This window comes from Ammodytes marinus, assembly GCF_949987685.1.
Source record: "Ammodytes marinus genome assembly, chromosome: 13".
Lineage (NCBI taxonomy): Eukaryota > Metazoa > Chordata > Actinopteri > Uranoscopiformes > Ammodytidae > Ammodytes > Ammodytes marinus.
In genome coordinates, this window is record NC_137217.1 from 28,943,426 (window position 1) to 28,968,425 (window position 25,000).

The 25,000-nt window shown below is 42.4% G+C and overlaps 1 protein-coding gene across 1 annotated transcript in view; it reads right to left on the reverse strand.

The window, feature by feature from the left end:
* The window catches only part of LOC307259465 (semaphorin-7A), a gene marked incomplete at both ends in the record, with an annotated part of 54,583 nt that overhangs the window by 25,362 nt on the left and 4,221 nt on the right, over positions 1-25,000 (reverse strand). The window contains 3 exons of the mRNA XM_080039321.1: positions 716-811; positions 3,451-3,513; positions 6,575-6,714. Of these exons, the coding sequence (XP_079895447.1) occupies positions 716-811; positions 3,451-3,513; positions 6,575-6,714 (299 nt within the window). The remainder of the gene's footprint in view (positions 1-715; positions 812-3,450; positions 3,514-6,574; positions 6,715-25,000) is intronic.

Sequence of the window (25,000 nt, forward strand, 5' to 3'; positions counted from 1 at the left end):
TTTCCGTTTGTGTTAATTCTTGCGCCCCCTTTGGACAAAAGCGGTAGTGTTTTTACTACACCAGCTGTTGGCCCTGGGTGAGCGTACCCATGACAAAGGCATTAAGAAAAACTATAAAAAAATAGCATGCTTTGCACTGATGGTCTATTTTGCTTGTGCATCGTCAGAGGAAAGAAAATTATAGAAATATTTAAAGTTCCTCATATCACCTTTAAGTGCAGTATTTGAATAAATGTACTGAGTTATATTCCACCTCTGCATCTTACAGTGTTCCTTGCTAAGACACTAACACTCTGGAGAGCTATCATTTTATCACTGCACAGCGTTTAGAAAATGTAAATTTATCTGTGGGAGAACATATTCATTACTGAGCAAAATCATTCTCCGAGGCAGTAAATAACCCCCCAGCCTTCACACAGCCAGCAGGAGAGATACAGTGTGTTAGCAGATAAATATAATACATAACACGATCGATCTAGGGACTGTTTAGACTTGAAGATGTTACTAAACATATATCAACATCTGAAGGATTTTACTTTGAAGGATTATTATTTTATTTTATTTTATTCATTGCTACATTGCAACATACAGACTAGACAATCGACACTACATCACAAAACATTTGTCAAATCACAACAACCATGACAAGAATAACATACACACACACACACACACACACACACACAACAATAAAAGAGTTTGAAGGATTTCTTACCAGCATCCAGCACCTGGGGCTTCCAGCGTTGGTGCCACACACGATCATTGTGTCGTTTACTTTCTGAATGACGGTGATGAAGTTATCACACTCCAGCTGTGTGTGAAAGAGAGAGAGAGAGAGGGGGACAGAGGCAGGAAATGAGGCATTACAGCAATAGTAGGAGAGAGGGATGAAAAATACACATAGATTGGAACATAGGTTTAAAGGAGCACTCAGTGATTCTGGAGAACGCTTGTTGTCAAAATCACTTTTTGTCAAAATCAGTGAATATCTCCTCACGATATGCAACCTGTATGTGGCACTGATACAAATCCAATGTCGATACACAGCCTAGGTTCTGTAAACAGGCACGTTGGTAGCTACAGTGGGCCTTGTTTACACACCAGTTTACAGAGCCTAGGACGTGTTGTAACAGCCAGATTTATTTCAGCACACACACTTAAGCAGGTACAGGTAGCAGATCGTGAGGAGATATTCATGGATTTTTGATAAAAAAGTGATTGTGGTAAATTAGAAGCTATCCATTCCTTATTATTACAATGTATGTACAGTGTGTAGAGGTTTGTGGAGTCCAAGAGAGGTTACACATTGTTAGCCTAATAGCATAATTGCCTAAATCATATTTACTCTACATTTACTCTACATCTACTCTATTCTACATCTACTCTACTCTACATCTACTTTTCGTTAGCCTAATAGCATAATTGCCTAAGTCATATGTTAAGGGTTATAGAGTAGGGTAAAGCAGATGTAGAGTAGAGTAGATGTAGAATAGAGTAGATGTAGAGTAAAAGTAGAGTAGAGTGAATAGGATTTAGGCAATTATGCTATGAGGCTAACGACATCTTTCCTACTGATGTGGCCATACAGAGGGCCGGACTGTTTCTCTAACTGCGTCATGAGTGTGTGTTGTTGCCATGATCGTTCTTATTATCACCAAAAGTACAACCTAGACTCAGGTGAGGTGAATACAAGCACGCCAGCCATGCACACACACACACACACACACACACACACACACACACACACACACACACACACACACACAGAATGGAAGAGCCGGATTTGAGGGGGAGACTTTAGGGGAGCAGATAAGGCAGATGTTGGAAAGGGTAGTGTCAGCTTTCCCTGTGTAACTTTGTGAGCGTATAGCTCTGCTGCTACTTTGCTTATGCTGCTGCTATGACATATGCAATCTGTCTGACTCTGCTGCAACAATACATCCAATGACACACACACACACACACACACAGGTGAGGCATAATAGGGAAAGAGTGGAGAGTGTGTGAAAAAAGTGAGTACAGAGAAAACAAAAAAATGGACACAAAGACAGACCTAGGGATTGAGAAAAACAAATTGGAAAAGAGAGAGTTGGAATGCAGAAAGCAGGAGTACAACACCAAATTGATTATACAAGAGAAAGAGGCTGAATTGCTTAGAGAGAAAGAGATTTGAGAAGAAATTGAAGGCGATCCGAGCTGTGAAATTTTGTTGGCAGACAGTACACACACAGGAGGATCAGCCCTGCAGTACACCACTGCAATACAGCATATGCATATAAGGTTCTCATTAAGTGCATAAAGTGGACCAGTATGGATCTACAAGACATGGAGGATGGTAATGCATACTGAACACAACCTTACAGGCAAGACAATGCAGGTAAATAGTATGTCTTTAACTTACAGGCCTAGGGCCAAAATACATTACTGATCTGCCGATACGTTATGAGCCGTCCAGAGCCCTTAGGTCGTCTGGGACAGGTCTACTTACAGTCCCAAGAGTTAGGACTAAACAAGGAGAAGCAGCTTTTAGTTTTTATGCACCAAATCTCTGGAAAAAACTCACAGAAAACTTTTAAATCAAGTCTGAAGACTTTTCTGTTTCCATTTTTAACCTGTAATTTTTATTTGTATTTACATGTTCTATTTCTATTCATTTGCTTTTAAATGTTTTATTAATTCACTTTTCTAATGTGTATTGTGTATTTCAATCTTGCCCCTTTAAAGCACTTTGAATGGCCTTGTGTCTGAATTGTGCTTTATAAATAAACTTGCCTTGCCGTGCCTTGCCTTGCCGTGCCTTGCCTTGCCTTGCCTTGCCTTGCCTTGCCTTGCCTTGCCTTGCCTTGCCTTGCCTTGCCTTGCCTTGCCTTGCCTTGCCTTGCCTTGCCTTGCCTTGCCTTGCCTTGCCTTGCCTTGCCTTGCCTTGCCTTGCCTTGCCTTGCCTTGCCTTGCCTTGCCTTGCCCACAGATAACCTCATGAAACTTTGCCAGTTGATGACTCACATTTAACCAATTATTTTTTGTAGGCCTTTTTTTCAGACATTTTTTTTATACAATAGTTATTCTTATATGAAAGAAGACATGTTATGGAAGCAGGCAAGACAAAACATAAGTAACAACTGGTTAAAGAAGAACAGGGCCAGAGCTTGTGTAAATGTGTGTAGGTGGATATGTAGATGAGCAGGGTGGGTGGGTTGGGTAATTTGTATGTAAGTGACAGTTTGTTTGGTTTAACTTGTGCATATTTCTAGTCCTTACAATTTTTTTTTACATAAACTAAATCCAAAATAACCTTATTAAAATGTTACATTGTAGCACTAACCTTACTGTACAGCGATTGCAGATGAGGATGACGACGGTGATGATAAAACATGGTGATGGATAGATGGTGAATGCACTGAGAGCTTTGTAGAGACGACAGAGGAGCTTTGAGTGAAAACAGGCCTCTACCTCCAGTGGTGCTGCCTTGGCCTTGCAGGTATCGATGGCTGTCTGATCCGAGGCCACTGGGATCTGTGGGAGGAAGGGTTGGTTAGTTTTGCAAGTTTATTTATTTGTCAATTTGCACAAGGTACATCAAAATTCATTCTTTGCATATCCCCTCTCAAGTTACCACACTTCGGAGGGGGTCAGAACGCAAGGTCAGCCATAGTACAGCGCCCCTGGAGCAGTTTGGGGTTAAGTGTCTTGCTCAAAGGACACAATGGTAGAGATATTGGGCACTATAGATGTAATAGCAGCCACCACTAGTTTTAATACTAATACCCTCCTGTCCGGTGCTGGGAATCGAACCAAAGACCTCATGGTTACTGGTTGGATCCCTGTTGGTTGGACATCCACACCACCCCAAGTTCACAAAGTCTTGGGTCCCTTGAAAGGTGCTATATACTGTACAGATTGGAAGATGGTATTATTAAACCCTTTCACCCAGCTGCAATGACCCTGTTGCAACTGAGTAACACAACCCTCCATCCATCTATCTATCTATCTATCTATCTATCTATCTATCTATCTATCTATCTATCTATCTATCTATCTATCTATCTATCTATCTATCTATCTATCTATCTATCTATCTATCTATCTATCTATCTATCTATCTATCTATCTATCCATCCATCCATCTATCTATCTAGCATTCAAGGACTTATTTTTCTCATTACATTTCTGTTTTTGCTTGTAAGCATGCAGGGACCCATGAACATGGAAATCATGGTCAAGGCCTTATATGTATGAGGCTTTTTTTTTTCATCATGCATCAAATGTCAAGAATAAAGTGGACAGGGGCGCTCGTTGGCATAGTGGATAGAGCGCGTATCATATTGGCTCCGGACTTTGTTGCAGTGGTCGCGGGTTCAAATCCGACCCGTGGACCTTTACTGAAGGTCATCCCCCCTCTCTCTCTGTCTCCCCACTCTGTACTGTCTAATAAAGCTGGAAAATGCCGAATAATAATAAATTGCACATACAATTTTGTGAATAAAAATGAAATACAATGTTGAGAATCAACTCAACAGTTCCAGACTGCAGTACAGTTTGAAAGAGGTGGACACACATTCGAACTCCGGGGATCAATAACTCATAAGAATTTGTTTTATCAAAACACAAACGATCCATCTCAGCTGTCGTCGTAAGGCAGACAATGGGCTCCGACCTCATTTATTACCGACACCAGACGTCCTCTATAAGCTCCACTGATAACGTGTTGCTTATGAATTATTGATCTCGGAATTAAGAATCTGTGAACATCTTACCAACTTTACAGCAGTCTAGAACTTTCCAGTTGAAAATGTCCCCACTGTTGGACTAATAAAGGATGTTCTTATATCGTTCGTATACACAACATATTGACACTTTGGTCCAAATTTGGATTTTTTGGGGATTTGGACATTTTCACTTAGGGGTGTACTCACTTTTCTTGCCAGTACTTTAGAAATGAATGGCTCTGCATTGAGTTATTTTGAGAGGACAGCAAATTCACTGTTATACAAGCTGTACACTGACTACCTTACATTGTATCAAAGTGTCATGTTTTCGTTGTTGTCCCATGAAAAGATATAATGAAATATTTGAAGAAATGTGAGGGGTGTACTCACTTTTGTGAGATATACTGTATGTACCCTCAACCTAACAATCCCCTAGAAATATAGACATGAAGTTGTTACTCTTTGTTTCCCATGTAAGAGGACAGTGGAAAACAATGAGGCAGACAATATTCAGGGTTTATGCCCTACAGTCAAATAAACATTGTTTCGCAATTGTAGATAACTGAATTTAACTTGCCCTTTTTGATAAGAAATGTCTTCCACTGCAATTATTGAATCTCAAAATAAAAAATATATAATAAATAAATCCCGCGCTGCCCCATTCTGTGTGGCTGAGTCTTAAAGAGTTGATTTGTATTGTTGCTGTTTCAAAATGATTGTTATTTTCTACTTTCTCTCGAGTGACTGAACCTCCCCAAAATGTCACTTAACATATGAGTAAGAAAAAACACACAATCAAACATCATAATGGTCTATGAAAGCCAGAGACGTCACCAACCAAAATCGTTTTCCTACCTGTCTATCTGTCTTGAAGGAAAAACCCAATACTAAAAGGCTGAAGCAGTCATTATGAAAAATAGGCCAAATCCATATTAGGATGACACATAGGGCTTCTACAGTCTCTTCAATATATCAGGCCAGTCAGTGCTGACACAGTAGAGCTCACACACTGTGTTATATTGAGCCGATGTTAACATTACCAGCTCAGTGAATAACGTTCTCCAGCCTCACAGCTAGAGATATATCTGTAGCTTCATTAATGTATGGATGACCCGACTTTCTACTTTACTGGGTCAGTTGTCAAATCTATATCTGTATCTCTCTCTCTTTATCTCTCTCCCTGTCTCTCTCTCTCTCTCTCTCTCTCTCTCTCTCTCTCTCTCTCTCTCTCTGAATCAAAAGTCCTGCTGTCTGAACCTTATAGGAATATGTATGATTATCTATAGAACAACCTACATCTTCCTATGGCTACGTTCAGCCCATAACAACAGAACCACAAGTACTTGAAATAACCCCACACAAACCACTAAGAACCATCCCCGTAATAAAGAGGTTCTCCAATTGATGATGCCTCTTTGAAGAACCAAAGAAGAAACCATTTCAAGAACCATTTTGCGTTCCTGTGTGACCTTATACTGCAACAGAACAGTAATGGAGACAATCAAGAAAACAAAATCCGGAGCTTAAATCCCCCAGAAGAATCATATTGTAGTGTCTCAATACATGAGTAAAATCAGCTAGAGGAGAGTGTTTACCCGCTGGCAGCTATGATTTCTTATAACGGCCTGTTTTCTATGTTTTTTCTCTCTCTCTCTGTCTCTCTCTCTGTGTCTCTCTCTGTGTCTCTCTCTGTCTCTCTCTCTCTCTCTCTCTCTCTCTCTCTCTCGTTCTCTCTGTCTCTCTCTGTCTCTCTAAGCTCTCTAAAATTCTTAGCTTAGAGATCATCCCCCCCCCCTCCCAAAATTATATTAGGCCTACATTGTCTCCATACATTAATTAGTAAAATCATCTGTAAGGACATAGTTTACCTGCTGGTCGCGGACCCCTCTCTTGGTGAAGGTCATGATGTAGACTCTGGCCTGTCCGCCCACGTACAGCGTGTCACTGCCCTCGGCGTGGTACATGCTCAGGTAGTTCTCCGGTTTGTTGAAGTGGAACCGGGAGCCGTCTGTCAATCACACGGAGATATGTTATTTATTTTTTTTTTTCATTTTTTGAACCTTTATTTAAACTGGAGAGATCAATTGAGGGGTGACCTTCATATGCAATGATGCCGGAGTCAAACAAATGCAAAGCTAAATAAACAATACATACACAATATACAATGCTTTTAAATCACTTCTTAAAACACATTTTGATAGACTTGCTTTCACGTGATGCCGTCTTTTTATTCTCTTCCTCAATGTCTTTTTAAAGTAGCATTTATTAATCTTGTTTGGATTAATATGTGTATATATGAGTATTATCTTATTGTATACTGTATGTGTTTTTTGATTAGTATTCATTTATCTGATTTGTACTTGCTCCTATGTATTTTATGTCAAAGCACTTTGAAAACCATTGTTTTTAAAGGTGCTATATATTTTTAATTTCATTTAACTTTTATGTATCCTTGAGAGACCAATTGAGGGGTGACCTTCATTTACAATGACGTCGAGTTCTAACAAATTCAAAGGAAAAACAACAATACATAAACAATATTCAATGCAAATACACAACAACAGGTGAAGAGAAAAACAATTGAAACATTTACACAGTGGTGAAGAGTGGCAGCAATTATACTTGGGAGATCAATTTAGGGGTTACCTTCATATGCAATGATGTCGAGTCAAACAAATGCAAAGCAAAAACAACAATACATACACAATGCACAACTCAAATACAAGACAAGCTGACACAGAGACAAAACAATTGAAACATTTAGACAGCGATGTAGAATGGCTGCAGACAAGAGGCTTAGAAGAGTAGATTCAAGTTAAAATGTATGTTTTTGTGAGCGCTATGGTAATATTAATTATTCTATAGAATGAATTGAGTTTGTTGAGGTGGAACCGGGAGCCGTCTGTGAATCATAACGAGATACAATCACCGGCCACTTTATTAGGTACAGCGGTTCATTTTCTTGTTAACACATATAACTAATCAGCCAATTACATGACAGCAACTCAATGCATTTAGGCATTGTGAGGGCATGGAATCTTTCGCCTCCGTGAGAATGGTGACTGATTCACTCACTACAGTCAGGTGTGTGTGGCACAGATTGGCTAATTGAGCCCAGGTGTGAAGAGGTTACACAGGTGATACTCATAGTATTAGAATATTATGGAAAATGAATTGGAATTGAGGCAAGAATTCATGCAAAAGGGGCCCAAACCAAGTACTGAGGACATATAGATGATTATACTTTATATAGGGCAGACATTTCTGTATTTAAAATCCCTTTTTTATTGATTATCATGTAATATTAAAATTTTCTGAGATTTTGAATGTGGGGTTTTCATAAGCTGTAAGCCATAATAAATAAAAGTATAACAAACGAAGGCTTGAAATATCTCACTTTGCATGTGATGTATCTATATAATATTTTAGTTTCACCTTTTAAGTTGAATTACTGAAATAAATGAACTTTTGCACGATATTCAAATTTTTCGAGTTTCACCTGTATATGCCCTGAGACCCCAGTGCTCTGTGCTGCTCATTATCTCGCCCTCTGGGATAGTGAGAGGTTCTCTCTGAGGGTTCTCTGCTTCCGAGTTCCAAAGTAAACCGCTGAGTGACTTGTGTACGCGTTCTGCTGCTTGGCAGTGGTGGTTCAGTTTGTTGTTTAGTGTTTCATCTTAATTAAAAGTAGCCTGTGTGGTTCTTTAGAGCTCTGTGTGTTTTTGTTTTCTCCCCTTCCCCATATTCGCATTTACGATTTAGTGGTTATCCCTCCCACCCCCCTTATTACAGAATAAAAGTCTAGAAACGCTTGATGGCAAACGGCCACACCACTGCATTTTAATATACATTAATTTGCTGCTGTCAATATCGGAGCAACCTCGAAAAAACTAGTTATGAACAGGTTTCAATTTACCAGAAGACTTGTTCAAATACCACTGACCTTTGGTGGTTTTAGATTACTCATAGTGCCTTCATAGAACCATGGCTAAGGTGTGAGAGGAAAAGGGCATTCGGTGGGAGCATAAAGATCACTGACATAGTCGTGGGCAAAATGTATCACGGATACTAGTATGAATTATGTTCCAGACACCTTCAGGAGGCTCAAAAGTACATTCTTGCACTTACAGCATGAATCATTGGTTTAATCACACTCACACTTACAGTACATACAGTGCAAATCTGCCTGCATTTAAACACAGATATACTGTACACAATCACTGCAACTACTTTAAAGATGCTACGAGGAACTTTTAAACATTTCTTAAACAGTCTAATTTTTCCTCTGATGATCATAAATGACATGTAACAGCAAACAAGACCATCAGTGCAAAAAATGCTATTTTTATATAGTTTTTCTTAATGCCTTTTCTCATGGGTACCCTCACCCAGGAACAACAGCTGGCGTAGTAAAAAACACCACCGCTTTTGACTAAAGGGGTTGCAAGCATGAACACAAACAATACAGTAAAAGCTCCTCAGAGCACCTTTAAATAACATGGAACAAGTGATTTATGAAGCAGATTTAAAGGAGTTGAACAAAATATTGCCATTTCTAGTATTTTATGCTGTTTAATTAAAATGTAGGCTTTTAAAAAAGGACAATTGTAAGCCCTTTAATAGGCCTGTCATCCCTCTTCTTTTGGTCTTCTTTTGTTTGGTCTTGCTCCAGTGGTAAAGCCAGTGGTATTCTTTTGTTTTTATCAAGATACAGTTAATAAAATATCCAGTCTCATTGTATAGCAAACCCAGTTGATACACAAAAAGATGATATTGTATAACATCTGAGAACATATTAAGAACATGGCTATTACCATAACACAATGCTTATCCTATACAGCCATCTTCCTCCTTGCATTCTTCACAATAGATACTTCACGAGTAGAAAATTAAATGAAATGCATTTTGCTCTCCATGTTTCAATAAAACTAATCACACTAAGGACCAGATCTGATTATACAGCCACGGTTAAATGGAATTTGTAATGATTTCTCATCTCATCCCTGAAATATTAAAAAGACATCTAAGGCTGACAGCAAAGCAAGGATGAAGTGGTGACGATCACTGAGGTTGCTAACCAACCATCTAAGTTTCTATGGAAACAGTGGGCAATTCTGATAGTCGGTAATCTAATTTGTGAAGCTTACAAGGAAGGAAGCGAAAATATTGCTTTTGGCTAAGGTTGGCACACATATTCAGCTCTGGAAAAAATTAGAGACCGCTCCAAATGTTCAGTTTTACCCTTTAGAGGCATATGTTTGAGTAGAATTGACATTTTGATTTTATGATATAAACTACTGACAACATTTCCACCAAATTCACAATAACATTATTGTCAATAAGAGCATTTTAAATAAGTAATGTAGAGATGAAGATTTAAGAAAAATACAGACTGGTCTCTGAATTTTTTTCCGGGGCTGTATATTTAATTCACTGTCTGATATTGTTGAGAGAAACACACTGGATATGGCAAAGCACACTGTCAGATCGGTGATATTTACTTGGTCATATAACTTCACATGTATAAGCCTCTCATGATCCACCCTGGCTTCAAGATATGGGAAAATACAAATCTTATTCTAAGGGAGGCACAGAAAATATCTTCTTTTAAATCTCTCTTAAGACGTATTTTTTATTGTATGGCTTATTTCTTAAAACCAGTGCTTAAAACATATCCCCCCTATGAGGAATTCTGAGTAATTACATCAACCCTGTCTGCGCACATGAGGTAAAGCCTTCGGAGATCGCAGGTGGATTTTATACCCTGAGCTGTACGTCCGGGTTTTTTCTTAGCAGTAGAATCAACAAATGAAACATTTCATGGGCGCTTCTTGAGCTCCTGGGCCAGTGTCAGGGGAGGCGACACCAGTTTGTAAACGTTGCCATACTGAGAAACACAGGGAGAGTTTTGTGGAGCTGATAGGCTTGATCAACTTTGTGTGAATTTGTTTGCCGATGGCTTGAATGTAACTGACATTCATTCATATGAAAAAGTTATGCACTATAGCTTTAACCACTGGCATTGGGACTGACTACCCAAGGCCTGTATTAGAGAAGGCCCCTTGAAAAGCTAGAAATTAAAATGCAGTTTTTTTCATTTTCAAAATACTTGACTAGTTATAACACATACACATTGGCTGAACAAATTGGTTGAGTGATGGAAGTTTTGTATCCTAAAAAATAGCTGAGGCCAATCTCACCCCACACAAAATGGTTCAGTCCTAGAATGCTGTCTCCTAGCACAGCTAATTAAATACATGCTAATCCTGGAGCGCTAACATTGTCTTTGACAGTTATGAAATTCCCCAAGGAAGGGAAATCAGAATGTGCATTGTGTCCCGTTAAATGTCTTTCCTGAGATAATTTCAAAAGGGTAACACACACACACACACACACACACACACACACACACACACACACACACACACACACACACACACACATACACACACACACACCCACTGAATGACAACTGAAATGTCACATTCTGGATGTATTTTGAACACCCAACTTCTCTCTCTATGTGAGTATGTGTCTCTTGATCGTCTTTTTTCCCCCTAAGATATGTAATCGTTGCTTCTCGAAAGGAACACCTTGAATTTTCAAAAAGGTCAGCATTTCACTAGTCAGGAAATACAGCCATGTTTTTAGGGGGCCAAGCCCGAGTAGGGCTGGGACCGCGTAATGCAGAGCAACGCGGTTCCCAAGCCCTGCGGGGCAGGGAACCCTATTGTTTTTGTTGGGCCTTTTATTAGGGGGCCAAGCCCGAGTAGGGCTGGGACCGCGTTTTGCAGAGCAACGCGGTTCCCAAGCCCTGCGGGGCAGGGAACCCTATTGTTCTTGTAGGGATTATTATTAGGGGGCCAAGCCCGAGTAGGGCTGGGACCGCGTTTTGCAGAGCAACGCGGTTCCCAAGCCCTGCGGGGCAGGGAACCCTATTGTTTTTGTTGGGCCTTTTATTATTAGGGGGCCAAGCCCGAGAAGGGCTGGGACCGCGTTTTGCAGAGCAACGCGGTTCCCAAGCCCTGCGGGGCAGGGAACCCTATTGTTCTTGTAGGGATTATTATTATTAGGGGGCCAAGCCCGAGTAGGGCTGGGACCGCGTTTTGCAGAGCAACGCGGTTCCCAAGCCCTGCGGGGCAGGGAACCCTATTGATCTTGCTGGGATTATTAGGGGGCCAAGCCCGAGTAGGGCTGGGACCGCGTTTTGCAGAGCAACGCGGTTCCCAAGCCCTGCGGGGCAGGGAACCCTATTGATCTTGTAGGGATTATTCTTCTTATTCTTATTATTCTTCTCCACATAAAAGTGGTGCTGCAGCCCAAACCGTAAAGGGTTGGGACATGCCACTTGCAGGGCTCATCCAAGTCCGTACCCCGTACGCAGACAAAAAAATTCAAACATCCCGGCCACTAGGTGGCGCTACAACAAAGGAAAAGGCGTTTTGGGCTATAACTTCCGCACCGAAAGTCCGACAGTCAAAAACTTTATATCCACAGATGCCCACAAGTCAGCTGCATCTTTTGAGATAGGCCACGCCCATTTGCGATAGGATAGATCTTTTTCTACGTCGCAAAAACTGTTTTAGTCACCAAAACATACTCCTCCTACAGTTTTCGCCCGATTTGGACGAAAACAAAAGCATTACGCTCTCCTGACTCCCACGAGCAAAAGTGGGTCAAATAGTTTTTCTACGACCATCGGAAGACCAAACAGTAGCGCTTGAAAGATTCGCAAAAATTCCTTAAAAAAAAAAAAAAAGGGGATTTTCTTGAAACTGAAGGGAAACTATCATGGGGCATACCTGAGCCTATGGAAAAAATATGGGCTAGAAATTTCTATGTGGGCCGGACTTATTAAAAAAAAGAGTTTTTAAACTTTTTGGCCTGTTTTCGCCATTTTCTAAGTCTTTAGGCGGGAAAATGGGAAAATTCAAAAAAGTGTCTTTACAATGGAGAGGATGACAATTTGATTTTGCTATAACTCTCCAACCGAACATCGCACATTCAAAAACTTGACATCCACTTGTTTGGTACAGTGAGCTGCATCTTTATATCTAACGTAGTTTTGCGAATGTCATCCATAGGGGGCGCCAAAACCACAAAAAGCAAAGAAAACGCGTTTCGGGCTATAACTCCCACACCGAACATCCCACATTCAAAAACTTTACATCCCCGGATTCCGTGAAGCGAGGGGCCGGCGCCGCGGACGACGACGCCCGATCCCGAGTCGCGTGGGAGGCTTGGCCCCCGTTCACAACTGCTCGCAGTTCTAGTTATTATTATTATTATTCCTATTCCTTACGTACAAGTGGTGCTGCAGCCCAAACCGTAAAGGGTTGGGACATGCCACTTGCATCACTAGTTCAGACCCCCGGTCTCTCAGCATACAAAAAAATTCAGACATGCCGGCCACTAGGTGGCGCTACAACAAAGGAAAAGGCGTTTTGGGCTATAACTTCCGCACCGAAAGGCCGACAGTCAAAACCTTTATATCCACAGATGCCCACAAGTCAGCTGCATCTTTTGAGATAGGCCACGCCCATTTGCGATAGGATAGATATTTTTCTACGTCGCAAAAACTGTGTCAGTCACCAAAACATACTCCTCCTACAGTTTTCGCCCGATTTGGACAAAACCAAAAGCATTATACTTTACCGACTCCCACGAGCAAAAGTGGGTCAAATACTTTTTCTACGACCATTGGAAGACCAAACGGTAGCGCTTTAAAGATTCGCGAAAATTCCTTAAAAAAAAAAAAAAGGGGGATTTTCTTGAAACTGAAGGGAGACTATCATGGGGCATACCTGAGCCTATGGCAAAAATATGGGCAAGAAATTCCTTTGTGGGCCGGACTTATTAAAAAAAAGAGTTTTTCAATTTTTTTGCCTGTTTTCGCCATTTCCTAAGTCTTTCGGCGGGAAAATGGGAAAATTCAAAAAAGTGTCTTTACAATGGAGAGGTTGACAATTTGATTTTGCTATAACTCCCCAACCGAACATCGCACATTCAAAAACTTGACATCCACTTGTTTGGTACATTGAGCTGCATCTTTCTATCTAACGTAGTTTTGCGAATGTCATCCATAGGGGGCGCCAAAACCACAAAAAGCAAAGGAAACGCGTTTGGGGCTATAACTTCCACACCGAACATCCCACAGTCAAACACTTAATATCCACAGATGCCCACAAGTCAGCTGCATCTTTCTACATAACACAGTTTTGCGAATGTCATCCATAGGGGGCACCAAAACCGCAAAAAGCAAAGAAAACGCGTTTGGGGCTATAACTCCCACACCGAACATCCCACATTCAAAAACTTTACATCCCCGGATTCCGTGAAGCGAGGGGCCGGCGCCGCGGACGACGACGCCCAATCCCGAGTCGCGTGGGAGGCTTGGCCCCCGTTCACAACTGCTTGCAGTTCTAGTTATTATTATTATTCCTATTCCTTACGTACAAGTGGTGCTGCAGCCCAAACCGTAAAGGGTTGGGACATGCCACTTGCATCACTAGTTCAGACCCCCGGTCTCTCAGCATACAAAAAAATTCAGACATGCCGGCCACTAGGTGGCGCTACAACAAAGGAAAAGGCGTTTTGGGCTATAACTTCCGCACCGAAAGGCCGACAGTCAAAACCTTTATATCCACAGATGCCCACAAGTCAGCTGCATCTTTTGATATAGGCCACGCCCATTTGCGATAGGATAGATATTTTTCTACGTCGCAAAAACTGTGTCAGTCACCAAAACATACTCCTCCTACAGTTTTCGCCCGATTTGGACGAAACCAAAAGCATTACGCTCTCCTGACTCCCACGAGCAAAAGTGGGTCAAATAGTTTTTCTACGACCATCGGAAGACCAAACGGTAGCGCTTTAAAGATTTGCGAAAATCCGTAAAAAAAAAAAAAAAGTGGGATTTTCTTGAAACTCAAGGGAGACTATCATGGGGCATACCTGAGTCTATAAAAAAAATATGGCCAAGAAATTCCTATGTATGCCGGACTTATTAAAAAAAAGAGTTTGTCAATTTTTTTGCCTCTTTTCGCCATTTCCTAAGTCTTTCGGCGGGAAAATGGGAAAATTCAAAAAAGTGTCTTTACAATGGAGAGGTTCACAATTTCATTTTGCTCATAACTCCCCAACCAAACATCGCACATTGAAAAATTCAACATCCACTTGTTCGGTACATTGAGCTGCATCTTTCCATCAAACACAGTTTTGCGAATGTCATCCATAGGGGGCACCAAAACCACAAAAAGCAAAGAAAACGCGTTTGGGGCTATAACTCCCACACCGAACATCGCACATTCAAAAACTTTACATCCCCGGATTCCGTGAAGCGAGGGGCCGGCGCCGCAGACGACGACGCCCGATCCCGAGTCGCGTGGGAGGCTTGGCCCCCGTTCACAACTGCTCGCAGTTCTAGTTATTCTTTGGACTTACGTAAAACTGGTGCTGCAGCCCAAACCGTAAAGGGTTGGGACATGCCACTTGCAGGGCTTATCCAGGTCCATGCCTGGTACGCAGACAAAAAAATTCAGACATGCCGGCCACTAGGTGGCGCTACAACAAAGGAAAAGGCGTTTTGGGCTATAACTTCCGAACCGAAAGTCCGACAGTCAAAAACTTTATATCCTCAGATGCCCACCAGTCAGCTGCATCTTTTGAGATAGGCCACGCCCATTTGCGTATATATATATTTTTCGCTATATCGCAAAAACTGTGTCAGTTACCAAAACATACTCCTCCTACAGTTCTCGCCCGATTTGGACGAAACCAAAAGCATTATGCTCTACTGACTGCCACAAGCAAAAGTTGGTCAAATAATCTTTCTACGACCATCGGAAGACCAAACGGTAGCGCTTTAAAGATTTGCGAAAATCCCTTAAAAAAAAAAAAAAAAGGGATTTTCTTGAAACTCAAGGGAGACTATCATGGGGCATACCTGAGTCTATGGCAAAAATATGGGCAAGAAATTCCTATGTGGGCCGGACTTATTAAAAAAAATAGTTTTTCAATTTTTTTGCCTGTTTTCGCCATTTTCTAAGTCTTTCGGCGGGAAAATGGGAAAATTCAAAAAAGTGTCTTTACAATGGAGAGGATGACAATTTGATTTTGCTATAACTCCCCAACCGAACATCGCACATTCAAAAACTTGACATCCACTTGTTTGGTACATTGAGCTGCATCTTTCTATCTAACGTAGTTTTGCGAATGTCATCCATAGGGGGCGCCAAAACCACAAAAAGCAAAGAAAACGCGTTTGGGGCTATAACTCCCACACCGAACATCGCACATTCAAAAACTTTACATCTCCGGATTCCGTGAAGCGAGGGGCCGGCGCCGCGGACGACGGCGCCCGATCCCGAGTCGCGTGGGAGGCTTGGCCCCCGTTCACAACTGCTTGCAGTTCTAGTTCCTATTATTATTATTTTTCTCCGCGTAAAAGTGGTGCTGCAGCCCAAACCGTAAAGGGTTGGGACATGCCACTTCCAGGGCATATCCAGGTCCGTACCCCGTACGCAGACAAAAATATACAGACATGCCGGCCACTAGGTGGCGCTACAACAGCCGAAAAACACGTTTGGGGCTATAACTCCCACACCGAAAGTCCGACAGTCAAAAACTTTATATCCACATATGCCCACAAGTCAGCTGCATCTTTTGAGATAGGCCACGCCCATTTGCGTATATATACATTTTTCGCTACATCGCAAAAACTGTGTCAGTCACCAAAACATACTCCTCCTACAGTTTTCGCCCGATTTGGACGAAACCAAAAGCATTATTCTCTACCGACTCCCACGAGCAAGATTTGGTCAAATAGTTTTTCTACGACCATCGGAAGACCAAACGGTAGCGCTTTAAAGATTCGCGAACATTCCTTAAAAAAAAAAAAAAAGGGGGATTTTCTTGAAACTGAAGGGAGACTATCATGGGGCATACCTGAGTCTATGGCAAAAATATGGGCAAGAAATTCCTATGTGGGCCGGACTTATTAAAAAAAAGAGTTTTTCAATTTTTTTGCCTGTTTTCGCCATTTTCTAAGTCTTTAGGCGGGAAGATGGGAAAATTCAAAAAAGTGTCTTTACAATGGAGAGGTTCACAATTTGATTTTACTATAACTCCCCAACCGAACATCGCACATTCAAAAACTTGACATCCACTTGTTCGGTACATTGAGCTGCATATTTCTATCTGACGTAGTTTTGCGAATGTCATCCATAGGGGGCGCCAAAACCACTAAAAGCAAAGAAAACGTGTTTGGGGCTATAACTTCCACACCGAACATCCCACAGTCAAAAACTTTATATTCACAGATGCCCACAAGTCAGCTGTATCTTTTCAGATAGGCCACGCCCATTTCCGTATGGGATTTTTTTTCCCTACATCGCTGTGTCAGTCACCAAAACACATTCCTCCTACAGTTTTTGCCCGATTTGGACGAAACCAAAAGCATTATGCTCTACCGACTCCCACGAGCAAAAGTTGTGTAAATCATTTTTCTACGACCATCAGAAGACCAAGCGGTAGCGCTTTAAAGATTTGCACATTAGCTACCTTGTACCAAACTGCTCCTAAATCCAAAACGATTCATCCTATTAACACCAAACTTCACACATGTGTTTGTCCTATGGTTCTCAGGTTGGTTCTACTTTTTCCTTAAATTGCTCCAAAAGGGGGCGCCAAAAACACACTTGAGCATCTTTCTCTGCGATTTTTTTTGCCTTTTGGTCTATAACTCCCAAACCGAACATCCCACATTCAAAAACTTTACATCCTCGGATTCCGTGAAGCGAGGGGCCGGCGCCGCGGACGACGACGCCCGATCCCGAGTCGCGTGGGAGGCTTGGCCCCCGTTCACAACTGCTTGCAGTTCTAGTTAGGGGGCCAAGCCCGAGTAGGGCTGGGACCGCGTTTTGCAGAGCAACGCGGTTCCCAAGCCCTGCGGGGCAGGGAACCCTATTGTTCTTGTAGGGATTATTATTAGGGGGCCAAGCCCGAGAAGGGCTGGGACCGCGTTTTGCAGAGCAACGCGGTTCCCAAGCCCTGCGGGGCAGGGAACCCTATTGTTTTTGCTGGGATTATTCTTTATTCTTTATTCTTTATTCTTATTCTTCCATGCGTAAAAGTGGTGCTGCAGCCCAAACCGTAAAGGGTTGGGACATGCCACTTGCATGGCTTATCCAGGTCCATGGTACGTACGCAGACAAAAAATTTAGACATCCCGGCCACTAGGTGGCGCTCCAACAGCAGAAAAACACGTTTGGGGCTATAACTTCCACACCGAAAGTCCGACAGTCAAAAACTCTATATCCACAGATGCCCACAAGTCAGCTGCATCTTTTGAGATAGGCCACGCCCATTTGCGTATATATACATTTTTCGCTACATCGCAAAAACTGTGTCAGTCACCAAAACATACTCCTCCTACAGTTTTTGCCCGATTTGGACGAAACCAAAAGCATTATGCTCTACCAACTCCCACGAGCAAAAGTTGGTCAAATAATTTTTCTACGACCATCGGAAGACCAAACGGTAGCGCTTTAAAGATTTGCGAAAATCCCTTGAAAAAAAAAAAAAAAGGGATTTTCTTGAAACTCAAGGGAGACTATCATGGGGCATACCTGAGTCTATAAAAACAATATGGCCAAGAAATTCCTATGTATGCCGGACTTATTAAAAAAAAGAGTTTTTCAATTTTTTTGCCTCTTTTCGCCATTTCCTAAGTCTTTCGGCGGGAAAATGGGAAAATTCAAAAAACTGTCTTTACAATGGAGAGGTTCACAATTTCATTTTGCTCATAACTCCCCAACCGAACATCGCACATTGAAAAATTTAACATCCACTTGTTCGGTACATTGAGCTGCATCTTTCTATCAGACACAGTTTTGCGAATGTCATCCATAGGGGGCGCCAAAACCACAAAAAGCAAAGAAAACGCGTTTGGGCCTATAACTCCCACACCGAACATCGCACATTCAAAAACTTTACATCCCCGGATTCCGTGAAGCGAGTTGCCGGCGCCGCGGACGACGACGCCCGATCCCGAGTCGCGTGGGAGGCTTGGCCCCCGTTCACAACTGCTTGCAGTTCTAGTTCCTATTATTATTTTTCTCCGCGAGAAAGTGGTGCTGCAGCCCAAACCGTAAAGGGTTGGGACATGCCACTTGCATAGCTTATCCAGGTCCATCCAAGGAACGCAGACAAATGAATTCAGACATGCCGGCCACTAGGTGGCGCTACAACGGCAGAAAAACGCGTTTGGGGCTATAACTTCAGCACCGAAAGTCCGACAGTCTAAAACTTTATATCCACAGATGCCCACAAGTCAGCTGCATCTTTTGAGATAGGCCACGCCCATTTGCGTATATATACATTTTTCGCTACATCGCTAAAACTGTGTCAGTCACCAAAACATACTCCTCCTACAGTTTTCGCCCGATTTGGACGAAACCAAAGGCATTATGCTCTACTGACTCCCACGAGCAAATGTTGGTCAAATAATTGTTCTACGACCATCGGAAGACCAAACGGTAGCGCTTTAAAAATTTGCGAAAATCTATAAAAAAAAAAAAAAAGAGGGATTTTCTTGAAACTCAAGGGAGACTATCATGGGGCATACTTGAGTCTATCGAAAAAATATGGGCAAGAAATTCCTTTGTGGGCCGGACTTATTAAAAAAAAGAGTTTTTCAATTTTTTTCCCTGTTTTCGCCATTTCCTAAGTCTTTCGGCGGGAAAATGGGAAAATTCAAAAAAGTGTCTTTACAATGGAGAGGTTCACAATTTCATTTTGCTCATAACTCCCAAACCGAACATCGCACATTCAAAAACTTGACATCCACTTGTTTGGTACATTGAGCTGCATCTTTCTATCTAACGTAGTTTTGCAAATGTCATCCATAGGGGGCGCCAAAACCACAAAAAGCAAAGGAAACGCGTTTGGGGCTATAACTCCCACACCGAACATCCCACATTCAAAATCTTTACTTCCCCGGATTCCGTGAAGCGAGGGGCCGGCGACGCGGACGACGACGCCCGATCCCGAGTCGCGTGGGAGGCTTGGCCCCCGTTCACAACTGCTTGCAGTTCTAGTTAGGGGGCCAAGCCCGAGCAGGAGCTGGGACCGCGTTTTGCACAGCAACGCGGTTCCCAAGCCCTGCGGGGCAGGGAACCCTATTGTTTTAGTAAGGATTATTATTTGTAGTCACCTAAAACTGTGTCCACAGGCCAAACCGTAAAGGGTGCAGACATGCCAATTGCATGACTAGATCCAGGTCCGGGCCGTGTACGCATACAAAACTATTCAGACATGCCGGCCACTAGGTGGCGCTACACCAAAGAAAACGCGTTTGGGGCCATAACTCCCACACCGAAACTCCCACAGTCAAAAACTTTATATCCACATATTCACTGGAGTCAGCTGCATCTTTTGGCATAGGCCACGCCCATTTGCGATATTATAGATTTTTCGCAAAATCGCGAAAACTGAAAAACATATTTTTCGCTACTCCTCCCACAATTTTTGGACAATTGACACCAAAGTTTGCACAGCACATCTACCGACCCACACGGAAAGAAATCATGCTAATGCATTTTGATCCGACCATGGATAGAGAAACGGTAGCGTTTTAAATATTTGTTGATTAGCTACGTTTTACGTAGAAATTCATAAATCCAAAATCATAAGTCGGATCAAGTTCAAATTTTAGACATATGTTGGGGCTACCCTTAATTACGTTCAAAAAAAAAATTGGAAATTTTCGCCATAAGGGGGCGCCATAAACTAGGGAATTTTATATCTCCTAATTGACCAAAGGAATTTTCTTAAAACTCACGGGAAACCATCAACGGGCGTACCCGAGTCTATATGAAAAATATGGCCAAGAAATAGTAATGTTTACGGGACTTTTTAATAAAATTAGATTTTTTCTTTTCCGTCAAAGAAAAAAGGCGGGAATGTTAGCATGTCCATTGACATTACATTGTGCAATTAGCTCCGGCGGCCATTTTGTCAAGGCTGACAATCTGCTTTTGCTCATAACTCGCCAACCAAACATCGCACTTTAAAAAACTTGACATCCACTTGTTCTGTGAATTGAGCTGCATTGTTCTACCGTGGCACTTTCGCGAAATTCATCCGTAAACAGCGATACCTATACAACTCCCGCACCGAACATCCCACGGTCAAAAACTTTACATCCGCGGATTCCGTGGAGTGAGCGGCCGGCGCGGCGGTTGACGACGAGTTGCGTCGGAGGCTTGGCCCCCGGTAAAAACTGCTTGCAGTTCTAGTTAGGGGGCCAAGCCCGAGCAGGAGCTGGGACCGCGTTTTGCACAGCAACGCGGTTCCCAAGCCCTGCGGGGCAGGGAACCCTATTGTTTTAGTAAGGATTATTATTTGTAGTCACCTAAAACTGTGTCCACAGGCCAAACCGTAAAGGGTGCAGACATGCCAATTGCATGACTAGATCCAGGTCCGGGCCGTGTACGCATACAAAACTATTCAGACATGCCGGCCACTAGGTGGCGCTACACCAAAGAAAACGCGTTTGGGGCCATAACTCCCACACCGAAACTCCCACAGTCAAAAACTTTATATCCACATATTCACTGGAGTCAGCTGCATCTTTTGGCATAGGCCACGCCCATTTGCGATATTATAGATTTTTCGCAAAATCGCGAAAACTGAAAAACATATTTTTCGCTACTCCTCCCACAATTTTTGGACAATTGACACCAAAGTTTGCACAGCACATCTACCGACCCACACGGAAAGAAATCATGCTAATGCATTTTGATCCGACCATGGATAGAGAAACGGTAGCGTTTTAAATATTTGTTGATTAGCTACGTTTTACGTAGAAATTCATAAATCCAAAATCATAAGTCGGATCAAGTTCAAATTTTAGACATATGTTGGGGCTACCCTTAATTACGTTCAAAAAAAAAATTGGAAATTTTCGCCATAAGGGGGCGCCATAAACTAGGGAATTTTATATCTCCTAATTGGCCAAAGGAATTTTCTTAAAACTCACGGGAAACCATCAACGGGCGTACCCGAGTCTATATGAAAAATATGGCCAAGAAATAGTAATGTTTACGGGACTTTTTAATAAAATTAGATTTTTTCTTTTCCGTCAAAGAAAAAAGGCGGGAATGTTAGCATGTCCATTGACATTACATTGTGCAATTAGCTCCGGCGGCCATTTTGTCAAGGCTGACAATCTGCTTTTGCTCATAACTCGCCAACCAAACATCGCACTTTAAAAAACTTGACATCCACTTGTTCTGTGAATTGAGCTGCATTGTTCTACCGTGGCACTTTCGCGAAATTCATCCGTAAACAGCGATACCTATACAACTCCCGCACCGAACATCCCACGGTCAAAAACTTTACATCCACGGATTCCGTGGAGTGAGCGGCCGGCGCGGCGGTTGACGACGAGTTGCGTCGGAGGCTTGGCCCCCGGTCAAAACTGCTTGCAGTTCTAGTTATTATTATTATTTGTACCTCCCTAAAACTGCGTGCACAGCCCAAACCGTAAAGGGTATAGACATGCCAATTGCATGACTAGATCCAGGTCCGCCCGGACTACGCATACGACAAAAATTCAGACATGCCGGCCACTAGGTGGCGCTACAACGAAGGAAAACGCGTTTGGGGTCATAACTCCCACACCGAACGTCCCACAGTCAAAAACTTTATATCCACATATGCACTGGAGTCATCTGCATCATTTGGCATAGGCCACGCCCATTTGCGATATTATAGATTTTTCGCAAAATCGCGAAAACTGCAAAACATATTTTTCGCTACTCCTCCCATAATTTTTGGACAATCGACACCAAAGTTTGCACAGAACATCTACCGACCCACACGGAAAAAAAAATTGCTAAAGCATTTTGATCCGACCATGGATAACGAAACGGTAGCGTTTTAAATATTTCTTGATTAGCTACGTTTTACGAAAAAATTCATAAATCCAAAATCATAAGTCGGATCAAGTCCAAATTTTAGACATATGTTGGGACTACCCTTAATTGCGTTCAATAAAAGATTTGGAAATTTTCGCCATAAGGGGGCGCCATAAATTATGAAATTTCATATCTCCTAATTGGCCAGAGGAAATTTCTTGAAACTCACGGGAAACCATCAAGGGGCATACACGAGTCTATATAAAAAATATGGCCAAGAAATATTAATGTGTAAGGGACTTTTTAATAAAATTAGATATTTTTTTTTTCCATCAAAGAAAAAAGGCGGGAATGTTAGCATGTCCATTGACATTACATTGTGCAATTAGCTCCGGCGGCCATTTTGTCAAGGCTGACAATCTGCTTTTGCTCATAACTCGCCAACCACACATCGCACATTAAAAAACTTGACATCCACTTGTTCTGTGAATTGAGCTGCATCGTTCCACCGTGGCACTTTCGCGAAATTCATCCGTAAACAGCGATACCTATACAACTCCCGCACCGAACATCCCACGGTCAAAAACTTTACATCCGCAGATTCTGCGGAGTGAGCGGCCGGCGCGGCGGTTGACGACGAGTCGCGTCGGAGGCTTGGCCCCCGGTAAAAACTGCTTGCAGTTCTAGTTATTATTATTTTTCTCCGCGTAAAAGTGGTGCTGCAGCCCAAACCGTAAAGGGTTGGGACATGCCACTTCCAGGGCATATCCAGGTCCGTACCCCGTACGCAGACACAAAAATTCAGACATGCCTGCCACTAGGTGGCGCTACAACAAAGGAAAAGGCCTTTTGGGCTATAACTTCCGCACCGAAAGTCCGACAGTCAAAACCTTTATATCCACAGATGCCCACAAGTCAGCTGCATCTTTTGAGATAGGCCACGCCCATTTGCGATAGGATAGATATTTTTCTACGTCGCAAAAACTGTGTCAGTCACCAAAACATACTCCTCCTACAGTTTTCGCCCGATTTGGACGAAACCAAAAGCATTACGCTCTCCTGACTCCCACGAGCAAAAGTGGGTCAAATAGTTTTTCTACGACCATCGGAAGACCAAACAGTAGCGCTTGAAAGATTCGCGAAAATTCCTTAAAAAAAAAAAAAAAGGGGATTTTCTTGAAACTGAAGGGAGACTATCATGGGGCATACCTGAGCCTATGGAAAAAATATGGGCTAGAAATTCCTATGTGGGCCGGACTTATTAAAAAAAAGAGTTTTTCAATTTTTTGGCCTGTTTTCGCCATTTTCTAAGTCTTTAGGCGGGAAAATGGGAAAATTCAAAAAAGTGTCTTTACAATGGAGAGGATGACAATTTGATTTTGCTATAACTCCCCAACCGAACATCGCACATTCAAAAACTTGACATCCACTTGTTTGGTACATTGAGCTGCATCTTTCTATCTAACGTAGTTTTGCGAATGTCATCCATAGGGGGCGCCAAAACCACAAAAAGCAAAGAAAACGCGTTTGGGGCTATAACTTCCACACCGAACATCGCACATTAAAAAACTTTACATCTCCGGATTCCGTGAAGCGAGGGGCCGGCGCCGCGGACGACAACGCCCGATCCCGAGTCGCGTGGGAGGCTTGGCCCCCGTTCACAACTGCTTGCAGTTCTAGTTTAAGCTTGTTCTTTCCTGAAAGCGGCTTCATTAAACCCAAGGGCTCACACACACACACACACACACACACACACACACACACACACACACACACACACACACACACACACACACACACACACACACACACACACACACACACACACACACACACACTCACACACACACTCACACACACTGTCACGTCTACAGAGCCTCAGAGGGCCACGGCACATAATCCTTGAATGGAGTTAAAACATTTCCGTATTCGAAACATTTGCTTTTGAAGAAACTAAATTCATAATTGCTTGTTAGAGAGAAGTGGAGGTGAAGCACGTACTGTATGTCATTATTTGAATAAAACATTCTTAAGGAACAAAATATATATTCTCAAGCTAATTCAAATGGGGATATTTTAGAAAATGTTCGGTTTAAGATCTTATATATACCAGCTGTAATTTACAACAGTAGTACCCTCTGTGGTAGCGGCTGCCATTGGTGTGTGTGTGTGTGTGTGTGTGTGTGTGTGTGTGTGTGTGTGTGTGTGTGTGTGTGTGTGTGTATGTGTGTGTGTGTGTGTGTGTGTGTAAAGGGTTAATGAGAGGCAAAACGATCTAGTAAGATCAATACCTCAGGATGTCTGATGGGCAACAGCCTCTGCCGTCTGTGTGTCAATGTGTGTGTGCGTGTGTGTGTGTGTCAATGTGTGTGT